Source organism: Humulus lupulus, chromosome 5 (genome assembly GCF_963169125.1).
Source record: "Humulus lupulus chromosome 5, drHumLupu1.1, whole genome shotgun sequence".
Taxonomy (NCBI): domain Eukaryota; kingdom Viridiplantae; phylum Streptophyta; class Magnoliopsida; order Rosales; family Cannabaceae; genus Humulus; species Humulus lupulus.
The window spans coordinates 74,858,308-74,880,002 of NC_084797.1; the positions used below are offsets into that span (position 1 = coordinate 74,858,308).

Sequence of the window (21,695 nt, forward strand, 5' to 3'; positions counted from 1 at the left end):
TGAATATATAATGAGAATTTAAACTTATCTAAATAATAAAATAATACAAAAATGTGTTATAATATCTATTACAATAACACTTTTTATAAGTAAAGAATTTTGTTATGCAAACTTCATTATATAACACAAAAAATGTGTTATACTAAAGTGTAGTATAACACAAATTTATAAGTATTGAAATGTGTTATATAATCGACTATAAATAATATAATTAAACACTTATCTATTTATTAAAATAACACAAAAAATGTGTTATTGTTAACAGTATAATAACACATCTGTATAACAATGATAAAGTGTTATGTAAAGTATCATGACCTACGATAACATAGTCGGTATTAATACGTCAAAAAATATTATGGTATGTTTTGATAACACACTTTTGGTCTTATTAAAAGCATTATTTCTTGTAGTGAATCAATTACCAAGAAATTTAATAGTGATGAAAAATAAATTGAAAATGCTTCAAAATAAACTAGGATGACAATCCAAAAGCAAGAAAAATTCAATTTGGTGAAATAGGCTTGAATTATTAAATTCATCTATGTCAATTAACCTGCACATTTTTGCTAGAACAAAATCTCAGCAAAATTACCCAGAGTTAACAAGAATTCTAAATTAATTCATAGAACTTTTCCAAATCCTATGGTATTAAATTCTTTCACCTAATTTAACATATTCCTATGTCAATCAAGTTTAAGAACCCAGAATTTAAGCATCAATTCATAATGGTTACACAATGTAAATAACACATTCCTATATTATTCACAAACATAACCTAACAAGATTATTCACTTGTGTCATTCAAATCTCTCAATTGCCAATAGTGGCCAATCAACAACAAGAAATCATCAATAAGCATATTTGAATGTTCAATGAGTCAATTGCTAAGATAAAATGTTAGAAAATTGCTAAGATAATTCAAGCCTCAAAAAATTTAGTTCATGGCTCAATTCAAGAGCACAAATCCAAAATCAAAACAACCCATGGGTATTTAAATAGAAAAAGTTAAGGAAATTACAAACTTGAATGAGATTAAAGAGGAGAAAACAAGCCAAAGATGATGACTCAATAATCTTATCTTCCTCCTCTTCCTTTTCTCCTTGGATTCTTCTCTTCAAACTTGGAATTTTTTTTTTCTTCTTCTTCTTCTTCTTCATTTCCCTTCCTTTTCTCTTTCTCTAATGGCAGCTCTAGAATAATTCACTCCAATGGTGGCTGCTTCCTTTTTATGATGCTAGGGTAATAATCATTTCCCAAATTAGAAGGCCCACCACATTTGTCTATATTTTTGGCCCAATCATTTTTCTCTCTTTTTTTTTCTCTTCTAGAAAATGCTCCAAAAATGCAGCTCATTGCCTCTGATTTTTGTCACCTCATCACTCCTTGTCAAGTCAATTAATGAGATGCCAAGTGTCTCTTCTTCATATGCTGAAATTCCCCACTTGAATCCCGATGAAAATGCTCCAGCAAGATTTATTCTACAACAAAACCTGACATTTCAGCACAAATTAAATAACTTAGAGCCAATTCACTTTTCATTTTTTACTTTCGATAATTCATGCACAAATTCTTTATTTTCCTACTTTTAGCTCTTAAAAACTAACATGACACAATAAAATCTAAACAAAACAAAAAAAAGGGAAAGAAATTAACTAAAAATAATAACAAACAACAAACATCACTCTTCCTCATTCTACATTTATAAGCTTAAAAGTATAAAAATAACTCTGTATTCAAGAGTTATCATACCCCCAAACATATGACATTGCTCTTCCTCAAGTGATGAATCTAGAAAGATGACTAAAGAAACAAAAGACACCACAAATTGAACAACAAAAGAACCAAAATTGGAAGACAACAAAAACAAGACACAACAAGAAAGGATAAACTTTGCTTTTCTAATGCTTAAAAATGGATAAACTCTCAAGAATTTAATTGTTGAATAAGAGAAACTGAATTTCAAACTTACACAAGCCTTAAACCAAAATCTTCAAGTATTAATGTTGCTGTCAAAATATGAGTCAAGTGTTTCTCCCTTTAGTACGTTCATAGCTTTTCCTAAATATTTTCAATCACCAAAAGCACACCAGGCCTTGGTCCTAAAGCTTAAATAATGCCTCCATAAGTTACTTAGTGATTCCTTCTCCACTAATATACACAAACACTACACCAGATATCAATAGGACTTTATCAAATTTGTAGTGATAGGCTAAGGTGAAGGTAGGATAAGAGAGATTAATTTTGGCTCAAATCATCATAACCACCTCACTCTTTCTAGGACCAAAATCAATGCACACATTAATTTTCCCATTGAACACCCCACAACAAAATATAACTCTTGCCACTAGCCTTTATTATGAACATACAAAAACAAAAGCTAAAGCAAACTTTTCTTTTATTTTAATAATTGCACCCCCAAACTTGTTTACAAACATACTTGACTTTCTATTTCTTGATTTTTTTCTAATTTTTTTTCCACAAAACTTTCCTTTGATTCAAGGGAGTGCACTCTTTAATCATATTTTTTTTATTTTCTTTTATATATTTTCCTATTTTTTTTTTCAAATAATGATAAATAAACTAGATGGCAAGATAAAAAGAGAAATGAGAATACACTCTCCCCCCAACTTAGATTCAACATTGTCCCCAATGGTGAAAATAAGAAAAAGAAGAAAAGAAAAATTCTCACTCAAATGCCTCTCTCACACGCAACTCCTCTCAAACCCCGAAAATGCAACAAAAAATCGATCCAAGAAGGAAAAGGTGTGAAGGGTACGGTGAAACGAGGTTATTATATCTAGCTAGGCTAATGAGTGGCTAAGAAAAAAAAGTGTCTATTCAGCTCAACAGGGTGACTAGGGATAAAAATGCATAACAGGTAGGCTTAAAAGACTCAAACGGTTCAAAGATGGCCTAAATCATGACATTGGTGTGATGATGTCTAGGATTTCGCCTCAAGGAAAATCACTATGTAATTCTAGAAACTTAAGCTCTCACGAGAAACTAGCTCTTTCTAGGGTATCAAAAGTGTTTAATCAATCTATGCACACACTAAAAAGCAAAACACTCTCATCAATCAATTGCTAACAACATTCATACCCAAATAATTTTAGTTTAAAACTTAAGTAAGAGAGACATTCAACTACAACTTGATTTTTTTAATATTTTTGTAGTTTTTGCAAGATTGTCATCGAGCCCCCTAGTAAACACTAAAAAAGACAAAGGACATCCTCAAGACAACAACAAAATAAATACAACACAATGAAAAACTAAAAACAAAAGGATGACAACAACAAGAAGCAAAAACAACAAAGTTACAGCCAAATAACAAAAACAACAAAGGAAATAAATGAAAACGAGCTGAGATAAGAAAATTCCTCCGTCTATCCTTCGAAATAGTCATCCAAAAGGATAGGGTCGATTTACAGTGAAGGCCTTCTTTTTGGTTAGTTGTGGAGCTGAGGAGTTGGGTGCTTTCCCAAATTGCAAAATTTTGCTCCAGAAAAATTTTACGAGTAAAAATTTGCTACAGCAGGCGGAACCCTTCATTTTTCAGAAATTTTACACATTTCGCTCCCCATTTTTCTTCAGCAAAATTTCTGCAAAATCTTCAGACCCCCAAATTACTTCCAATACACCATTTTCTTGCTATTTAACACATAAAACACGAGAACAAACGTAAAACCACTCCAAAAGACAACATAATAAAATAAAAATAAACTAACAAAAATAAAAATAAAAATAACTTAGTTTTTTTTCAAACATAAAAATATTTAATAAAGGAAATGCAATGAGCTTAACAAAACTAAAACAAAATTAAAAACAAGTTTAGAAACTTGGGTTGCCTCCCAAGAAGCACTTGATTTAAAGTCGTCTACTTGACTTTGTTGAAAAGTGCTCATCAAAGAGTGGCTTTCGCCCATAGAGAGTGGCATACGCCCTCACACATGGGTCTCCATTGTGGACGCCCTCAAGCTTGGTGAGATTTGAAATTGATGAGCTCCAATGCTCAACGTAACTTTCTTTGGAAGAATAAGCATGATGGATGCCAAGGAATGATGCTAATGGAGGTGGAGGTGGTGATGGCCAATAAGGATCGTCATATGTGTACTCTTCCATTACCATGAGCTCACTATATTGAGGGTCAAGTACTTGTTGCATGAAGGGTGGTGGTGGATTTAACCTTTCTTCACTACTTTGCTCCAACAATCTATCCACATCTTGGGTAGAGATAGCATTCAACATTACTACTTTCTCTCCTTTGTTTTTATCACTTTGGATTGAAGAGGGCTCCACTTGATGTTCTTCTTCCATTGGTAGCTCCATCTCCTTACCACTCTCCAAATTGACCTCCTCACTTTGTGTTTCCCCCCTTGAATTTTCCCAATCATGAAGTACAGCACCATGAGGTCTATTGCACAACTAATTGGCCAATAATCCCATTTGATTCTCCAAATTCCTCAAATATGAAGCTTGGCTTTGGATCAAAACATCATTTTTAGCCATAAACTCCATCATCAATACCTCCAATGAACATGATTGAGCTGCTTGATGAGGTTCTTATATGATGACGTTTTGAAAATCCTGTAATGTCTCCTCCATGGTTCTTGAGTGCAATCTTCAAAAGTAAGCTCCATATGGCTAAGATTGTTCTCCTAAACATGGTTGGATATTGGAGAATTTAAACAACACCACTCGTCATATTCTGCCATGTCTTCCAACATCCAATAGGCTTCATTAGTGGATATTTGGAAGAAATTGGTGGTACCATCTCCTCTTTCTACCCATTCTCTTGTGGTGGCATGCAACCCATTGAGAAAGACTTTAAGTAAACACTCCCTAGAGAAACCATGGTAAGGGAACCTCATGAACAAATTTTTGTATCTCCACCATGCTCTATGTAAAGGCTCCAAGTCATGTTGAACAAAAGTTAATGAGGACTTGCCAATGAGACATCTCAAGTACCTCACAAAAGAACCAAACAAACAAAGCGTAAAATAGAACAAGGAAAAAAAAAATAAACATATGAAAAATAAGTAACCAAATCGAAAAGCAATTGATTTTAACAAAAAAATATCCACTAAATCAATACCTGGCAACGGTGCCAAAAACTTGTTGCGTAAATTTAAGTAATTAAAATTGTGCAAGTGTACACAGTCGACAAACTAGTAATAAAATGATAAGTTGAGTATCGTGTCCATAAGAATTGAATTAGAAAATAATTGTGCACAAATCAATTACCAAGAAATTTAATAGTGATGAAAAATAAATTGAAAATGCTTCAAAATAAACTAGGATGACAATCTAAAAGCAAGAGAAATTCAATTTGGTGAAATGAGCTTGAATTATTAAATTCATCTATGTCAATTAACTTGTACGTTTTGCTGCAACAAAATCTCAGCAAAATTACCTAGACTTAATAAGAATTCCAAATTAATTCATAGAACTTTTCCAAATCCTATGGTATTAATTCTTTCATTTAATTTAACATATTCCTATGCCAATCAAGTTTAAGAACCCATAATTTAAGCATCAATTCATAATGGTTACACAAGGTAAATAACACATTCATATGTTATTCACAAACATAACCTAACAAGATTATTTACTTGTGTCATTCAAATCTATCAATTATATTCAAACTTCTCAGCACAAATATAATTCAATTTCTTGTCATTAGTGGCCAATAAACAACAAGAAATCATTAATAAGCACATTTGAATGAACAATAGGTCAATTGCTAAAATAAAATGTTATAAAATTAGAATTAAGACATAGTCATCAATAATTTAAGCCTCAAAAGATTTAGTTCATGACTGAATTCAAGAGCACAAATCCAAAATCAAAACAACCCATGGGGATTTAAATAGAAAAAGTTAAGGAAATTACAAACTTAAATGAGATTAAAGAGGAGAAAACAAGCCAAAGATGATGAATTAATAATCTTATCATCATCCTCTTCCTTTTCGCCTTAGATTCTTCTCTTCAAACTTGGAATTTCTTCTTCTTCTTCTCTTCATTTCCCTTCTTTTTCTCTCTCTAATGGCAGCTCTAGAATAATTCTCCCCAATGGTGGCTGCTTCCTTTTTATGATGCTAGGGTGATAATAATTTTCCTAATTAGAAGGTCCACCACATTTGTCTATATTTTTGGCCCAATCATTTTTCTCTTCTAGAAAAAGCTCTGAAAATGCAGCTCATTGCCTCTGATTTTTGTCACCTCATCACTCCTTGCCAAGTCAATTAATGAGATGTCAAGTGTCTCTTCTTCATATGCTGAAATTCCCCACTTGAATCCTGATGAAAATGCTCCAGCAAAATTTCTTTTGCTACAACAAAACCTGACATTTCAGCACAAATTAAACAACTTAGAGCCAATTAATTCACTTTTCATTTTTTTACTTTGGATAATTCATGCATAAATTCTTTATTTTCATACTTTCGGCTCTTAAAAACTAACACGACACAACAAACTCACAACAACACAAAAAGGGAAAATAAATTAACTAAAAATAATAACAAACAACAAACATCACTCTTCCTCATTTTACATTTATAAGCTTAAAAGTATAAAAATAATTCTTTATTCAAGAGTTATCAATATTATTATTTTAAAGTTCAAATTTGGTATTAACTTTTATTAAAATGTTGTATATTTATATGTAAATTTAATTCATTCCAAACATAATATTATATAAAAATATATTGTATTGTATGCTATACAATTTTGGTTTAAAGTGAAGTGTCAATGGGCCAAGGAAGGGGATGCTAATTCCAAACTTTTCCATAGCATCCTCAGTGCGCGGAAAGCGAGGAACTTTATCTCTAGGATTGAGGAAGAAAATGGTACTGTTTGGGTTGAAGATGAGGATATTGAAAAGGCTATTTTGGTTTTCTATTCTGCTTTGTATTCAGCGGTCCCCAGAGAATGGATTGGAGTGGAGGGCATTTCGTGGTCACTGATCTCAACAGTTATGGCTTCCTTTTTAGAGCGGCCTTTCGAGGAAGATGAAATCAAACAAGCGGTTTTCGCTTGTGATGGATCTAAGTCCCCGGGGCCGGATGGTTTCTCCATGGCTGTGTATCAGGATAATTGGGATGTTGTCAAAAGTGATCTTCTCGCAGTCTTTCAAGATTTTTTCAACGACGGAATCATTTATGGAAGGACTAATGAAACGTTCATTTGTCTTATTCCTAAGAAATTAAATAGCTGTCGCGTGAGGGATTATAGGCCTATTAGCCTGGTGACTAGTCTTTACAAAGTAATATCTAAGGTGTTGGCTTATAGACTTAGGGGGGTTCCTTCGGACACAATTGCGGAATCACAAGGAGCTTTTGTAGAAGGTAGGCAAATTCTGGATACAGTTTTGATAGCAAATGAGGCAGTAGAGGAGTACAGGAGCAAGGGTAGGAAGGGTTGGGTTTTCAAAATTGATTTCACTAAGGCTTATGATTGCGTGGATTGGGGATTCCTGGATTTAGTTATGAAAAAGAAAGGGTTTGGCGATCTCTGGAGAAGGTGGATTCGTGGTTGTCTCTCCTCCACTTCTTTTTCAATATTTTTAAATGGTCGTCCAAGGGGTAAGTTCAAAGGTTCACGGGGTCTGCGGCAAGGGGATTCCTTATCCCCGTTCTTGTTCACTCTGGTAGCAGATGTTCTGGGAAGAATGATTGATACGGCTAAAAGTAATTCAGCTTTTAGAGGTTTTTCAGTAGGAAAGGATAAAGTGGATGTCAGTCATCTTCAGTTTGCCGATGATACGATATTTTTTGTGAACGATGAGGAGTCTTTGGTTGTACTTTTGGATATTCTCAAGGTGTTCAGTGTGGTGTCTGGATTATCTATCAATCTGCAGAAATGTCAATTGTTGGGAATCAATTTGAATAAGGAGATCGTGGAACGACAAGCTAAAGAGATAGGTTGTGAGGTAGGTCAATGGCCAATTCAGTATTTGGGTCTTCCTTTGGGGGATTCTCCTCGTTCCAAGGGTTTTTGGGAGCCTGTTATTTCGAAATGTGCTAATCGTTTGGATTCTTGGAAGAGCGTTTTTTTTTCTAGAGGTGGCAGATTGACTATTATTCAATCAGTTTTGTCTTCAATCCCCGTTTATTATTTGTCTTTGTTCTGTATCCCTAAGAGTGTGGTGGGGATTATAGAAAGGCTGATGCGGGATTTCTTGTGGGAAGGGGCAGAACATTCAGGGGCTGACCACTTGGTATCTTGGAACGAAGTTTGTAAATCACGTAGTCACGGGGGCTTGGGTATTGGAAATTTAGCGCTGCGGAACAAGGCTTTTCTTTTCAAGTGGTTGTGGCGGTTTCCTATGGAGAGTACTTCTTTGTGGCATAGGGTGGTCAGAAGCAGATATGGGAGTGATGGGGGCCATTGGGACACTAATGTTGGAGGAAGATTTTCGACTCGTGGCCCTTGGAAAGACATCTCGTCTTTGTATGAGGAGTATAGAAGCTTGGTTTATTTTAAAGTAGGAAGGGGAGACAAAATTCGTTTTTGGGAGGATGTTTGGATTGGTGATTCATCTTTCAAACTGAAATACCCAAATTTGTTCAGGGTATCGGAGGCCAAGAATTATTTGATTAAGGATGTGTTAGTGGGGGAGGAGATTAACAGTTCGGAAGGCCGTTGCTTGGACTTTAGATTCAGAAGGAATCCTTTTGATTGGGAGATTCCAAGTTTGGTTGAGTTGTTTAATTTGGTTAAGTTTGTAGATTTACCCCAGATTTTGGAGGATAAGAGGATTTGGATTCCAGATACTAGTGGAGTTTTCAATTGCAAGACTGCATTTCAATCTTTGTCCTGTGCTAATTTAGGTCCAGAGTTACCTTGGGCTAAGAGGTTATGGAAGAGTGTGGTCCCTTACAAAGTGAAAGTGTTTGGCTGGCTGTTATTTTCGAATAAATTAAGTGTCTTCGACATTTTGCAAAAAAGAAGACCTTTTCAATATTTGTCACCAAGTTGGTGTGTTTGCTGTAAAAACAATGGTGAATCAATTACCCATCTTTTCCTTGAATGCTCTTTCTCCTCGGCTTTGTGGAGTAAAGTGTTAAAAGAGTTTGGGGTATCTTGGGGTATGCCTTCTTCGTGTTCGCAATTGTTCTTGTGTCAACTAGAGGGAGAGAAAAGAATGGCTCGTCTTTGGCAAAGTACAGTCATGGCAACTTTTTGGGTTATTTGGCGGGAAAGAAATAGCAAGATCTTTGATGAACCCTCTTGTTCTGTTGATTCTCTTTGGGATAAAATTAGATTCTGGGTGGCTACCTGGGTTTATAGGTCGAAAGGATTTGAGGATGTTTTCTTTTTGGATCTTTGTAGGGAATGGATGTATTTGTGGTCTTAATCTTTTTGTTCTGGTTCTTTTTCTAGGGCCTTGTTTTTGTGTTATTTTTGTTTCCACGGTATTCTTCTGCCAAAAGTGAGGGTTATAATTGATTTTGAGAGGAGGTCTTTCTAATATAATACTATACAATATAGTGCAATATAGCGCATCAAACACACCCTATGTCTTTTTCCTTTTGCTTGTTTGGTGTACTAAGTAATTTATGCCAGGAAAGCTTTTTTTTTCTTCACTCTTTTGATTTCCTAAGCATGCGGTCATATGTATATTTAAGTCTCTACACCAAAATTTGGGTCCGGATGGCTCTACTTCTTCTTTTAATTTTGGACTTCTCAAAAGTTTTTTGGATTTTTTCATTAATATGGATATTTTTATATAGTTTTACATTAATATGACTTATTTTTTAAATTAATTTAAATTTGAAAAGAAAGAGAGAAAGTTTCAAAATATGGAAAAAAAAAACGTGAATCCTATGGGCCTGTTTGGTAACCCTTTTTTAAACAATTTTATAATTAAATCATTAAAAATATGAAAACAAAGTCTAGGAATACGTTTAAGATTATTTTTACTTTTAATTTTTTAAAATTTCTAAAATTTTGAAATCAAGTTTATCACTTTTAAATTTTTAAAAAAAAATTTCATATCGTTTCTTCCTCACGCAATTAGGGTTCAGAATCCTCCATGGCTCATCTCATTCTCCATAGCCACCTCTCTTCCTCATGTGAGCTCTCCTTCTCTTCTTCTTCGCTATGTCCCATTCCCATTCTCATATCTCTGTTTAAAAAGTTATCTTTCACACCTCTTTCCCTCCCCGTCAACACTCAATCTCATTCCTATTCCCATATCTCTGTTTCTTGCTTTATTCCTTATAGGTTTCCTCTTTCCCATACTACCAACTCTCTTAAACTTCCAGTTGCAACCAATAGAGTCAATAACGATTTCCTTCTACATTTCTCTTCAACTTCCCAAGAGAAATCTCTCGAGTGGTCTCCGTGAAGTGGTGTCACTGAAAGTGAAGAACTTGAGACCAATGAAGTTCATAAAGACAATTTGTATGTCATGCCTTTGGATTACACTTCCCAATCTGTTTGTGCTCTTTTTTCAGAAGTACGGGACTGTTGTAGACGTTACGGTGAGGTTTTCAATTGTTCTTGAGTATGAATTGTTATGTTTTCCCTGAAATTATTTTCTTTATTGAGTATGAATTTTTATGTTTTCTTTGAAGGGTTTGTTATTTTTTGAGTTTCTGATATGGATCTGTGTTGGTTTGTTGTGGTGGCTTAGCTTCCTAAGAATCCCAAAATAGCATTTGTTACAATGGCTTCACCAGAGGAGGCTCTTGCGGCTCTTAATAGTCTTCAATCGTGTGTAAGGATATTTCTAGTTTGATCAACTCGATTACTATGTGTCATAGGAAACTAAACAATATTTGGGTCATGTGATAAATAACCAGAACTATACAAATAGTAATAACAATGAAGGATCTAGTATTTAAAGTACAATTGTTATTAAGATCCGGAAGATACATTAAGTGTTTCATCTTTAGAAGAAAAACTAATGTACCAGAAGAACTTGAGCTGGCTATGATTCAGAAAACCCAACTCATCACCTTCACATTGAAGAAGTCTCACCAAATACAGTACAAAGTTTACCTTCTCTAGATAGAAGTTGTGTACTACTCAAATGATATAAAACCAAACTAATTTATCCAAAAATAATAAATTCAAACTAAAACGAAGTAGCCACACTAGAAAACAGTTCTATGTACATTTAAAGAATGTCTAGTTCTGGATGCTACTCTCTTATTTTCTCTTTAAAAGTACCATGTACATATTACATTTACATGCATAATGGACAAAAGACCTGCTCTCATCCTTAGAATAAGGCAAGTTTGACCCCACTATAGAATTTGGTACTGGAATCATGTTGCTCTTGGAAATTGTTAGCTTAATCTTTTTTTCGTATTTGGGTCATTTTGCAAAAGATAACAAATATTTGGCATTCGACAAAAGTAATCACTTTCTCGTTAGAGGACCTAATAGTATTTATTATCTACATAGCCATGTTCTTCTTTACTAATATAAGTTTTTACTTTCTTTAATTTTATATAATTATAGGATGAACCAAATAGCTAACAAACTTAATTCGTCCAGACCTTTCTGTATGTGTTTTTCGCTAAATGTACTGAAAAAATGGTTCCTTGTACTGTAATTTAGTGTGTAAATTCTAGTCCAGTGGAAAAAAATGGTTCCTTATACTTCAGGTTACTGACCTTTTAGAAGTTTTAGTTAATTCTTCAATTGGGTTAGTCTTTTAGTGCGTGCTAAACCATCTTGCTCTGTAATTAGATTTTGCAATTAGTGACAGCAAATTAAAGTTTTATAAAAATATTTGTCACTGCATATAAGACATGATTGAACTACATGGAGATCCTCACAACAGTTTTGGGTTTTGCATGGAGCCTATTCTCAACTTAGACAATGACAATCACAACAGAGTTGACAAACATTCCATTCCCTTTCAACCATCATCCCTCGTCACCTATCAACAAGGTTTAGTACATTTTCACTCTCTATTTCTCCTAATATGTTTTAAACAACTTTTTTGCTCTGTCTAAGTTTCTTATCTTTCTCTATCTTTGACAACTACCCTTTTTCAGAAAATTTATAAATATGTAAAAATTTCTATTTGAACAATTGACCAAGACACTGTTTTGCTATAGCTTTTCCAGCTATTATTGATAATAGCTCCCACCAGCAATCAATCTTGCTTGGCAAGAAGATTTTGGCTCCACAAATAGAAGTGGTATGTTAATCTCTTCCTTTCCTTAGTTTTTTTTAGCTAGCCAATTAATACTCTCTAACCACCCTTTTTTTTCCCAGAAGTATTTTTAGGCTATTCAATGTATGTGGCCAGCTTGAACCAAGTAATGTAAGCGAGGTCTTAGCTTCACATACATTTAAGTGAGGTCCTTGTTTTAATTCATGGTCTTAGTCTAACTGTCTTCTACATTTGATTAAGAACAATAACAATGATTAAAGGCTCCGAAGATCTCTATGTATATGGTTTTGTAAGTCTCTTTCTGGGTTATTAGGCTTTTCGCTTGTTACAGGGCAATGATGTTTTAACATATTCTTATCTCATATATTCCTTGAAAGGGTATTTTGATTCATAAAAAAAATGAGAAAATTGCACAAGGCAATGTATTTTACCATTTTATTTCTTGTTGCTTTGAGTTGTTTGTTTTTGGATGTGTTTATTATAAATATTTTATCTAGTTTGTTCCTGTGTTGTTATTTTTGGAAAGCAAATATATGGCATATATCTAGTTTCTTATTGTTGTTCTTGACATGGATGTTCCTTTGTCATTTCCTTTGGAAGTAAGTTTGTAGCTTGTCATTTAAATGACTGATTATTTGGTTTTTCTTTAGGAATAGTCTTGTATTTGCATTTAGAATTCATATTGAATCCTTAGGTCTTACATAGATGGCAGGTGTGGATAATGAAGTTCATATTACAAAGACTAATGCAGAAGCATGTGTATTTTGATGGAGGTGAATGAAGTATAGGCTACTACTTTAGATGAAACTTAGACTGATAGTGTATAGTTTAGTATTGTCAGAACTCATACAAGTGAAATGATTCATGTTCATGATGAAATTACTGATCATATATGGAGAGCTAATCGACGATAGTGAGATTGAGTATAGACATCAGTTGATTGTTATGACTCGTTTAATATTTTTCTTTAAATTTGGACAATTATCCGTTCACATGTTTTTATTTTATTATGTAGACTTTATTGATTTTGTGTTATCTCATGGATAAATATTGAGTTTTGAGATTACTTTGATATGATTAATTTGATATTTTTTATTATAATTTTCTTGTATTTATTTTTAAAATAATATATAGTGGTAAGAAAAAATATTTTTATCTTTTAGTTTAGAAAATAAAAATAAAAATATGTTTACCAAACATGTTTTTTGTTTTCAAATTTTTTAAACAAAAAATAAAAATAATAGCTACCAAACACATTTTTATTATTATTTTTTAAAAACTAAAAACAAAAATAGTTATTAAACATATTTTTATTTTATAAAAATAAAAAATATATAAAACAAAAATATACTTTTATTTTTGTGTTTAAAAAATTTAAAAACAAAAATTTTACCAAACACAACTTATATAAGCCCTTATTTCATAAAACACGAACTCGCTATGGACATTCTTCCGACGATATCTTCATCTTTCATAAAACTGACACCGACTTCTTCTTCCATCAATCTCAGGCAGTCCTAGTTACCGGAAAGGTGTCCTCGGCATATTCCTCTTTTGTCTTCAATCTATAAAACCAACCTCCGGATTTTGCGGAGTACTACAAATCTCCATTTCTAGTCTTACTGGGCCATCCTTCACGGAAATCTCCTAAGATTGGCTATGCTATAAGAGTCAATCAAATGGACATGAGTTCTACTTGTTGGATTAAAGTAGGCTTTCCATTTTCAATTCTGTGCTCATTGTGAATGAAGATCCTGAATTTGACCTGGCTTCAAGTTTGGGTTGGAATTAAATTTTAGTTTTTTGGGGTTGTGAGTAGAAATTACTGCTATTTCGGTCAACTTTCTCAAATATACATTAATTTCACTATGTTTTTATTAGTTTGTATATTGTTAGATTATAATACTTTTATTTGACCCGCACCTCCTACCAGCCCTTTAATCTTTGAATTAGTATTCTAAGTTCTAACACAGGTTCTGTATAATTGTACCACTTTTCCATTTCTTTTGTGATACGTAAGAAGAATCAATTTCCTCTGGTTAACTTTCTACCTTTACATTATTACATATATATATATATATATTCTTTTTCATAGTAATATGTACTTGAATAAGTGTAGTTTCGTGGTTTGGGATTCGAGTTAAAAAAATCACATTTTATATGTGTTCAATTAGTTATGCATATCCATATAAATTTTCAAATATTTTTTCTCCCAACTTATTTTGGATTCTTTATTCACTACTATAAAAACATGCTTTTATGATACTTTTTAGGACATTCACCTAAATGCGAGCCCTAAAAATATCTCTTGGACTTTTTAGAACACTCATTGAGAGTCTTTGAAGAATTTCTTTTAGGACACGCGGTGCAAGTCCTAAAAACTGATGTGTGTCCTAAAAGTTTGATTTTTTTTTTACAAAAGCTCTTGGATTTTTTAGGACACTCATTGAGAGTCCTTAAAAAATATCTTTTAGGACTCGCTTACTGATGTGAGTCCTAAAAGACTATGAGGAAATTTGAGTGAAGACTTTTAAGGACACACTTTGAGTGCCCTAAAAAAATAATAAATAAATAAATTAACAAATTAAAGTTTTATTAATAACTAAATTTTTTTAAAAAATAAATAAATGAAACAAAACCTCTCTCCCACTCAACCCCCCTCATCCTTCTCTCTCTTCTCTCTCAGATTCTCTCCCACCCGAAGCTCTCCTTCCCTCTCTCCCGCCTTAGAATTTGCAGAGCACGACCGCCACCTTCCCCACCATCACCAACAACACGTGCCAACTAGGGAGCTTCAGAGGCCACCGAAGCTTCAACCCACGCGAGCTTGAACCCTCATGCGCCTCCTAAGGCAGATAGCGACGCCTGCAATTTTGGATTTTCCCAAAGTTTTCGACGAGATTCTGACCACCTTGGGTCATTGTGAGTCGAGCCACCACCACCATCGTACTCAACACTTTCATGCGAGCAAAACCCAACCAAGGATCGGGTTAGAAGTCACCGAATTTCATTTTTGTTGTTCGTCAGAATCTATGGAGTCCGAAACTTTTTGGCTCCAATCCGACCACCACGTTCAGTTCAACGAAGAACCACCACCACCATGACGTTCCTCGAGCCTTAGGCTTTGAAAGCCAATCACTGTTTTCTCTAATAATCGTCGTAGGGTGGTGGCGCCGCTGCTGTCGCCAGAGCTCCGATGGAAGCTTTGGCTACCAATTACTTTTTTAAAAATTAAAAATAAAACTTTTTAGGACTCGAAATGCGAAGCCTAAAAACATTATTTTAGGGCTTGCAACGTGAGTCCTAAAAAACCTCACTTTTTAAGGCTCTCAAATAAAGGACTCGTGCTCCGCGAGTCCTAAAAAGCCTGTTTTGTAGTAGTGATTTATTTAATAACTAGATTAGTAAAAGTAACTTGATACTAGAACAAAGAAATAACATAAGTGAACCATATGATTTAGGGTATCAGGTTACCCCAATTATCATTATTATCATTTTTTTTGGGTATATTATTTAGGAATTACATAACAAACAAATGAGTTGTATGTATTTGTGTGGATTCAAAATTGTAGTGACCCAAAATTTATTTTATGTTTTATTTAATTGTTTGATTATTAGAAAATAATTTGAATTGTTTGTTTTGTGTGAATTAGGATTTAATTGATTTATTTGGAATAATTGTGTAATGCTTGTTTAAGTATTAGTGTTACATTTTTAGGTGTGACAAATTATGTGATTAGAATAGGTTACATTATTATTTATTATTTATTTATTGAGTGAGCGTGTGTCGAATTGTGTGTGTGTGGTTGGGTGGGTGGAATTTATTTAATTTTAGTTTGAGAAAAAGAAAAGAATTGTTGAGTTGTCATCTTTTGGGAAAAGATGACAATGATTATCCATTGTAGTTTTTTTCACATTGGATAGAGTTTAGGTGAGGTGTAAAGAGAAGAAATGGTGAGATTTAGGCTTATGTGGTGGGATAGGATTTGAGCTTTCACACTTAGGTTCTTTTCTTAGGGTTAGATCGTTGGGATGTTATAAATAGAAGAGTGTGAGCCCTGGGAAAACCCTTTGTGGTTGCTGAAATTGAGAGAGAAAGAAAGAGAGGAGGAAAGGAAAGAGAGAGAGAGAGAGAGAGAGAGAGAGAGAGAAGAAGGGTGGGGTTGAAACTCTTTAGGTATGTATTCTTGTTTGGTTTTGTTTTTTGAATCCCTAAGTCAAAGATTCTTTTTCTCAATTCTAAGAAGTTCGTACCTCTTTTCTTTTGGTGGTGTATTTCAATATCCCTACGTGCTTAAGGATTGATTTGTTTTGTGTTCTTGAACACTACCAAGGAGGTAATGGGATTCCCTACCCTTTTGTTGATTTGATGTTGATTTTATTCTTGTTAATGGTCATGGATTAGTATTTGATGTTCTGAGAAAATATATCTATGTTTGATCATATAGTTTGATGGATATCTCTTGATTAGAAGCATGATTAGGTTTTAATTAAATTTTGGAGCAACAAGAGTGTATTGTTGGATGTACGTTTCGACCTAGCCTATAGTGTTTGGTTCATGTTATTCTTTTGAATTTTTATAAAACATGTTTCTTGATTAGAGGATATGGTTTAAGATTTGAGCATGAGGAATATGAGCATGAGAAATTTGATGTATGAATATTTTATGTATTATTAGAAAAGGCATGTTAGAGTTTTTCTATTAATATATAATAAAATGTGTTGAGGATGTATGATTGAATTATGTAGCATGATTTAGTTTTTATATTTCTTGATGTTTGATGGTGTATTCGACCAAGGCTTTGTTTTTGGTGTTTTATGTTTTTGAAATGATTTAACTCTTTGATGCATGCTAATTGTATTTTGGAATGCACTAAAATATAGGAACACGTTATGTTAATGGTTAAACATAAACATGTGCATATTTAAATAGAATAATGTTTGCTGATTTTTAGTTTACATTTTATGCTAATGTAGCAATAGTTTTCAAAGAGCACACTTTATGTCATAAAAATTCACATTTTAGAATTAATATAAGTTGTGGATGCCAAAAATCTGCCAAGGAAAAAAGGTCCGATCCCATGTTGAAATAAATGGCTAAGGGTCACTTAGCCACTCCATCGGGCTCTCACTTATAGGTCTCAAGAGACCACAATCTAGGTAGCACTCCCAAGTGCCCTGCAAGGTCCCTGCTTCACTGAAGGCCTATGTGCCTCACACGTGCTAATGTCTTGCGCCTATGAGGGACATGCCTCGTGCACCTGATGTCTCGCGCCACCATAGGAGTCTCTCGCGTCTTGAGAGTGTTGAACCTCGTAAGTTGGATGCCTTGCGCCTGAGCCCAAATCCGCGCGGCTATCGTACCTTGTCTCCTTGGAACGTTTGCCTCATTAACGAGGCCCTGCCCTACCTTCTAGGGTAGGTGTCAACAGTGGGGAGTGAGTAGCTCCCATATACACCCTTTCCAAAGTCTGCATGTATTTCAATACTTAGCCAAATAAAAAGAGGTTTGAGGCACATACACACCTCGAACAGGTGAAAACACCTACTCGGTATGTGATACAAGTTCCTTTCGCCCAGAAGGGGCACGTCTCACGCGCTTGGTGTCTTGCGCCAGCTGGGGCTGGGGCACCTCGTGCCTAGGAGGGACATGCCTCGCATGCCCCATGTCTCGCGCCAGATGGGGTTCCTCGCCCCTAGGAGGGACATGCCTCGCGTGCTCGATGCTCGCACCACCACAGGCGCCTCGCGGGTCCCGAGAGTGTCGAACCTCATAAAATGGATGCCTCGCGCCTGAGCCCCAATCCGCACGACTATCGTCCCTTGTCTCCTTGGAATGTGCGCCTCACTAGTAAGGCTTTGCCTTACCTTCTAGGGTAGATGTCACTAGTTGGAAGGGAGTAGCTTTGATATATACCCTTTCCAAAGTCTGTGTATGTTGATACATAGCAAAATAGAAAGAGGCTTGAGGCACATACACACCTTGAGTTGGTGAAAACTTCTACTTGGTATGTGATACATGTACGGGTATGAAATGTATGTATCAAACAAAAGGAGACAAAAAATGGCTGTAATGCCCACGCTCGACAGGTAGTGGTAGTACAAGGGTAGTAACTGGTGAGGCCTCCCTTACCACGCTCCTAACATTTGTACCAGACAAGTGGTGGTGGTACAACATAGTAAAAAGCCAGGATCCCTACAAGTCTCTAACATGTATTTGACTCGAATGCCAATCCTCTAGCAGCACTAGCATTTGCACGAAGATCACCTGCAGCCTGCAAGTGTGTCTTTTTGTCCCATCAGGACCACTATGTATTAAGAGCCACCAGTGCTAACCTATAGATAGGACCTCACTTCACCAAGAAGGGGAGGTTGGAAAGTCATCGTAACTTTGTACCAAGAGAAATACAAGTTATTTTCTCCATTTTCTGCTACAACTATTTTTTAAGTTTCTTGCTAAGTTCTTGAAGTTCTTCATTTATAAGCCCTATACTTTTATTTTTCCAACCTAACATCGTTGACGAGTTCTCACCGTCAATATAAGTAAAAGGTTATTTTCACATTTTAATAATGTATTTTCTTCATAATAACATGCAGATTTTTATGGTTTAAAGATTGAAAAAAACTATTTTTAAAAGATGCATAGAAATTGGTTTATTAAAACTGTGAGTATTAATAGTCATTTTTATCAACTTTTAGGTCCTTCGAGATTTAAAAAGATAAATTGTTTCAAACATGCTGTGAGTTTTAGGTGATGTGAAACATGAGTTTTGGTCAAAATTTTGTAAAACAAAGTGTCACATTTTTTATAAATTTTGTTCAAGTCTAGAATTTCAAGTTAGGATTTTTTCAAATTCTTTAACTCTATGATTTTATGTACAAATTGTAGCATGTTAAGTGGTATTAAATGCATTATGAGTTTTGTGAAATTCTTTGTAACCTATAGGTTTTGGCATAGGCATTTAGAAAGTATACAAAGCTCATACAAACTTTTGTGATATGCTTGTGTGAGTATGAATTGTGATTGAGACCAAATTGTACTTGTTATGCTTAGGATTTTGAGGAAGTGGTCCTATGTTGTTTGGGTTTTGTGCTTGGCCTTGAGGTAAGGAAGGTAGAAAGTACTTACTCTTGGATTGCTATAATGTTGCTAATGTTTTATGAATGTTTTTTTTTACGAATATAAGGAAGTTAGCTAGACAACTGTTTTGTTTCTGAATGGACTCTTGTTATGATATAAGTCTGGATTTGTTTGTGTTTGCTTAACCTAGTGCTACAACATTATAAAGACAGACATGCCTGAGATTCTTGACAGTAGGGGTGCCAAGTAAAAACATGGACAATAGTGGTGCCATATAAGTCACCAAAAGGAGAGTCACATGTGATCATTGGAGAATAGGAGAGCCATGATCTTATGTTGTATGCTTATGTTGCTGATCATTGGACAATAGGGAAGCCATGATCTTCTGTTGTTTGCTTATGTTGATCATTGGACAATAGGGGTGCCATGATCTTATGTTGTTTGTTTATGCTTATATTGCAGTTGATCTTATGTTTATGATTATGATCTTATAATGTACGATTATGCTTATGTCGCAAATAGTCTCATGTTTTTTACTATAACTTATGTTGATAATGATTGCTATAAGAAAAGTATGCTAATGATGTATGAGATATGCCGTTTATGCTTGTATATCGTGTTTGTACTTCCTTACTGGGCTTTTAGCTCACTCCCTTACTTTCCCCCTTGCAGGTAGACTTGTTTGGCACGCATAGTGACTTGAGTCATCCATAAGTATGTATGTATGCTGCGGGGAGCCAATAAGTGAGGAAATGATCCAGAACGCCATTGTGCCTGAGAGTCTTTCCTTTTGTTAATTTATCAGTGGGATGTATTTTATTTATTTTAAGACTGGATTAAATTCTCTTTTGTTTTTGGACATTGGATCCAAACTCTGTATTATCTTCAATAAGGACCCATTGAGTTTTTAGTCATACTATGTAATCTTTTAAATTATTATTAAAATTAGTATTTTAATAAAGATAGGGAATTAATGGCGTTACAAAAATCCCTTTTGTTGGTTCCCTAATTTGGTAGTAGTGGTGAGCATCTCATGGTTATTTATCATGCCAGTCAGTAATATTATAATAGCAAGATTGAAGAGAAACTACAAGTGAGAATTGGAAAAAGCCAATACAATCTTTTATAAAAATCTAGTCTCAAAATATTAACATACAATAAAATAAAAAATCTAAAAAATACTTTGTTGATTGTGTTTTTAGCCAACGACGTGAGAACGACAATAACGATAAGCCTTCAAGAGAAAGTAAACAACACAGACAGTTTAATTAAGAAAAGTAAATAACGCAAGAGATTTTATAGTGGTTCAGCCCCGATCAATTGGTAATAGCTTAGTTCATTTAGAGATTTTATTACTTTATCCACACTTAAGATCAGATGAACCAGTATCAACTAAGTTTCTTCAGTGTAAATATTCAAGAATACAAAATGGGTTCTCTCAAGAAAAAACGCGCTTTCTCTCTCTAAAACTCAGACCAATTCTCAAATTGCCAAAAGTCCCTTTACGATCCCATCAACCCTCTATTTATAGGCTTGGGATCCTCAATTGATATCCCCTTTAGATAGGGATATTTTATTATTCATATTATATTTAAATTACAAGAAATGTTTAAAATACAACAGATTCCTCAATTTGAGTAAGGAATGAGAGATTCCCGCGGTGCCCAGATCGATTCTTACTGAAGTCGTTTCTGGAAATTTGACGTAGTCTAGTCTGTTTTGTTGATGAATATCGTCTTCTGGTCGGACATATGCATGCTGGACACCTGCATATGAACCATACCCCTTACTTTCCTCGGACCAAGATCCGACCACAACTCCACTTGGTTCTCCTCGGACCAAGGTCTGAGCCACATGCATTGGCTCTCCTCGGACATGGTCCGAGCCAACCTTTTTGAGCATTCCTCGGACTAGGGTCCGAGCCATATGTTTTGGGCCTCCTCGGACTAAGGTCCGAGCCAAGTCATTTGGCTCCTCGGACTAGGGTCCGATCGGACCTGTTGTTGCCTTCTCCTCGGACTAGGGTCCGAGACAATCTCTTGGGACCTCTCCTCGGACTAGGGTCCGAGGCCATTTCCTTGGCACACACGTAGGGGCCTTCCTCGGATGTCCGAGGCACGCATGGGACCTCTCCTCGGACTTGGTCCGAGCCAACCACCTAGGAAGCCCTCCTCGGACATGGTCCGAGCCAATCACCTAAGAGGCTCTCCTCGGACATGGTCCGAGCCAAGCATCTAGGAGGCTCTCCTCGGACATGGTCCGAGCCAAGCATTTAGGAGACTCTCCTCGGACATGGTCTAAGCCAAGCACTTGGTTCCTCCAACTAAGGTCCGATCGGACCTTTTGTGGCCTTTCCTTGGCCAAGGTCTAAGTCCATCTCTTGGCATGCATGGGTTCCTCGGACTAGGGCCCGAGCCAAGCACTTGGGCTCCTCGGACTAGGGTCTGAACCAAGCCCATCTTTGCCCAAGTATTCTCC

The 21,695-nt window shown here is 35.1% G+C and overlaps 1 protein-coding gene across 18 annotated transcripts; it reads left to right on the plus strand.

The window, feature by feature from the left end:
• Positions 1 to 9,959: 9,959 nt before the first annotated feature.
• On the plus strand, positions 9,960 to 20,226 carry LOC133777448 (uncharacterized). 18 transcript variants are annotated; one of them, XR_009868592.1, is made up of 6 exons: positions 9,960 to 10,487; positions 10,640 to 11,907; positions 12,078 to 12,160; positions 12,238 to 12,286; positions 13,648 to 16,313; positions 19,890 to 20,226. XR_009868592.1 is itself a non-coding variant. In XM_062217041.1 (6 exons), exons 1-5 carry the CDS (start codon positions 10,386 to 10,388, stop codon positions 12,247 to 12,249), a joined length of 372 nt encoding a protein of 123 aa, XP_062073025.1. In that variant the 5' UTR covers positions 9,971 to 10,385; the 3' UTR covers positions 12,250 to 12,286; positions 19,890 to 20,226. The 18 variants fall into 18 exon arrangements, 10 of the variants coding, with proteins under 10 accessions (XP_062073029.1, XP_062073021.1, XP_062073023.1 ...); XR_009868593.1 differs by having other exon boundaries at positions 12,241 to 12,286; XM_062217041.1 differs by lacking the exon at positions 13,648 to 16,313 and having other exon boundaries at positions 9,971 to 10,487; positions 10,640 to 10,723; positions 11,817 to 11,907.
• Positions 20,227 to 21,695: the final 1,469 nt, after the last annotated feature.

Coding starts and splice junctions, on each gene's coding strand:
- LOC133777448 (XM_062217036.1), top strand. CDS start 10,386: ATGAAGTTCATAAAGACAATTTGTATGTCATGCCTTTGGATTACACTT. Junction 10,488..10,639: donor GGACTGTTGTAGACGTTACG/GTGAGGTTTTCA, acceptor GTGGTGGCTTAG/CTTCCTAAGAATCCCAAAAT. Junction 10,724..11,816: donor TTAATAGTCTTCAATCGTGT/GTAAGGATATTT, acceptor TTTTGCATGGAG/CCTATTCTCAACTTAGACAA.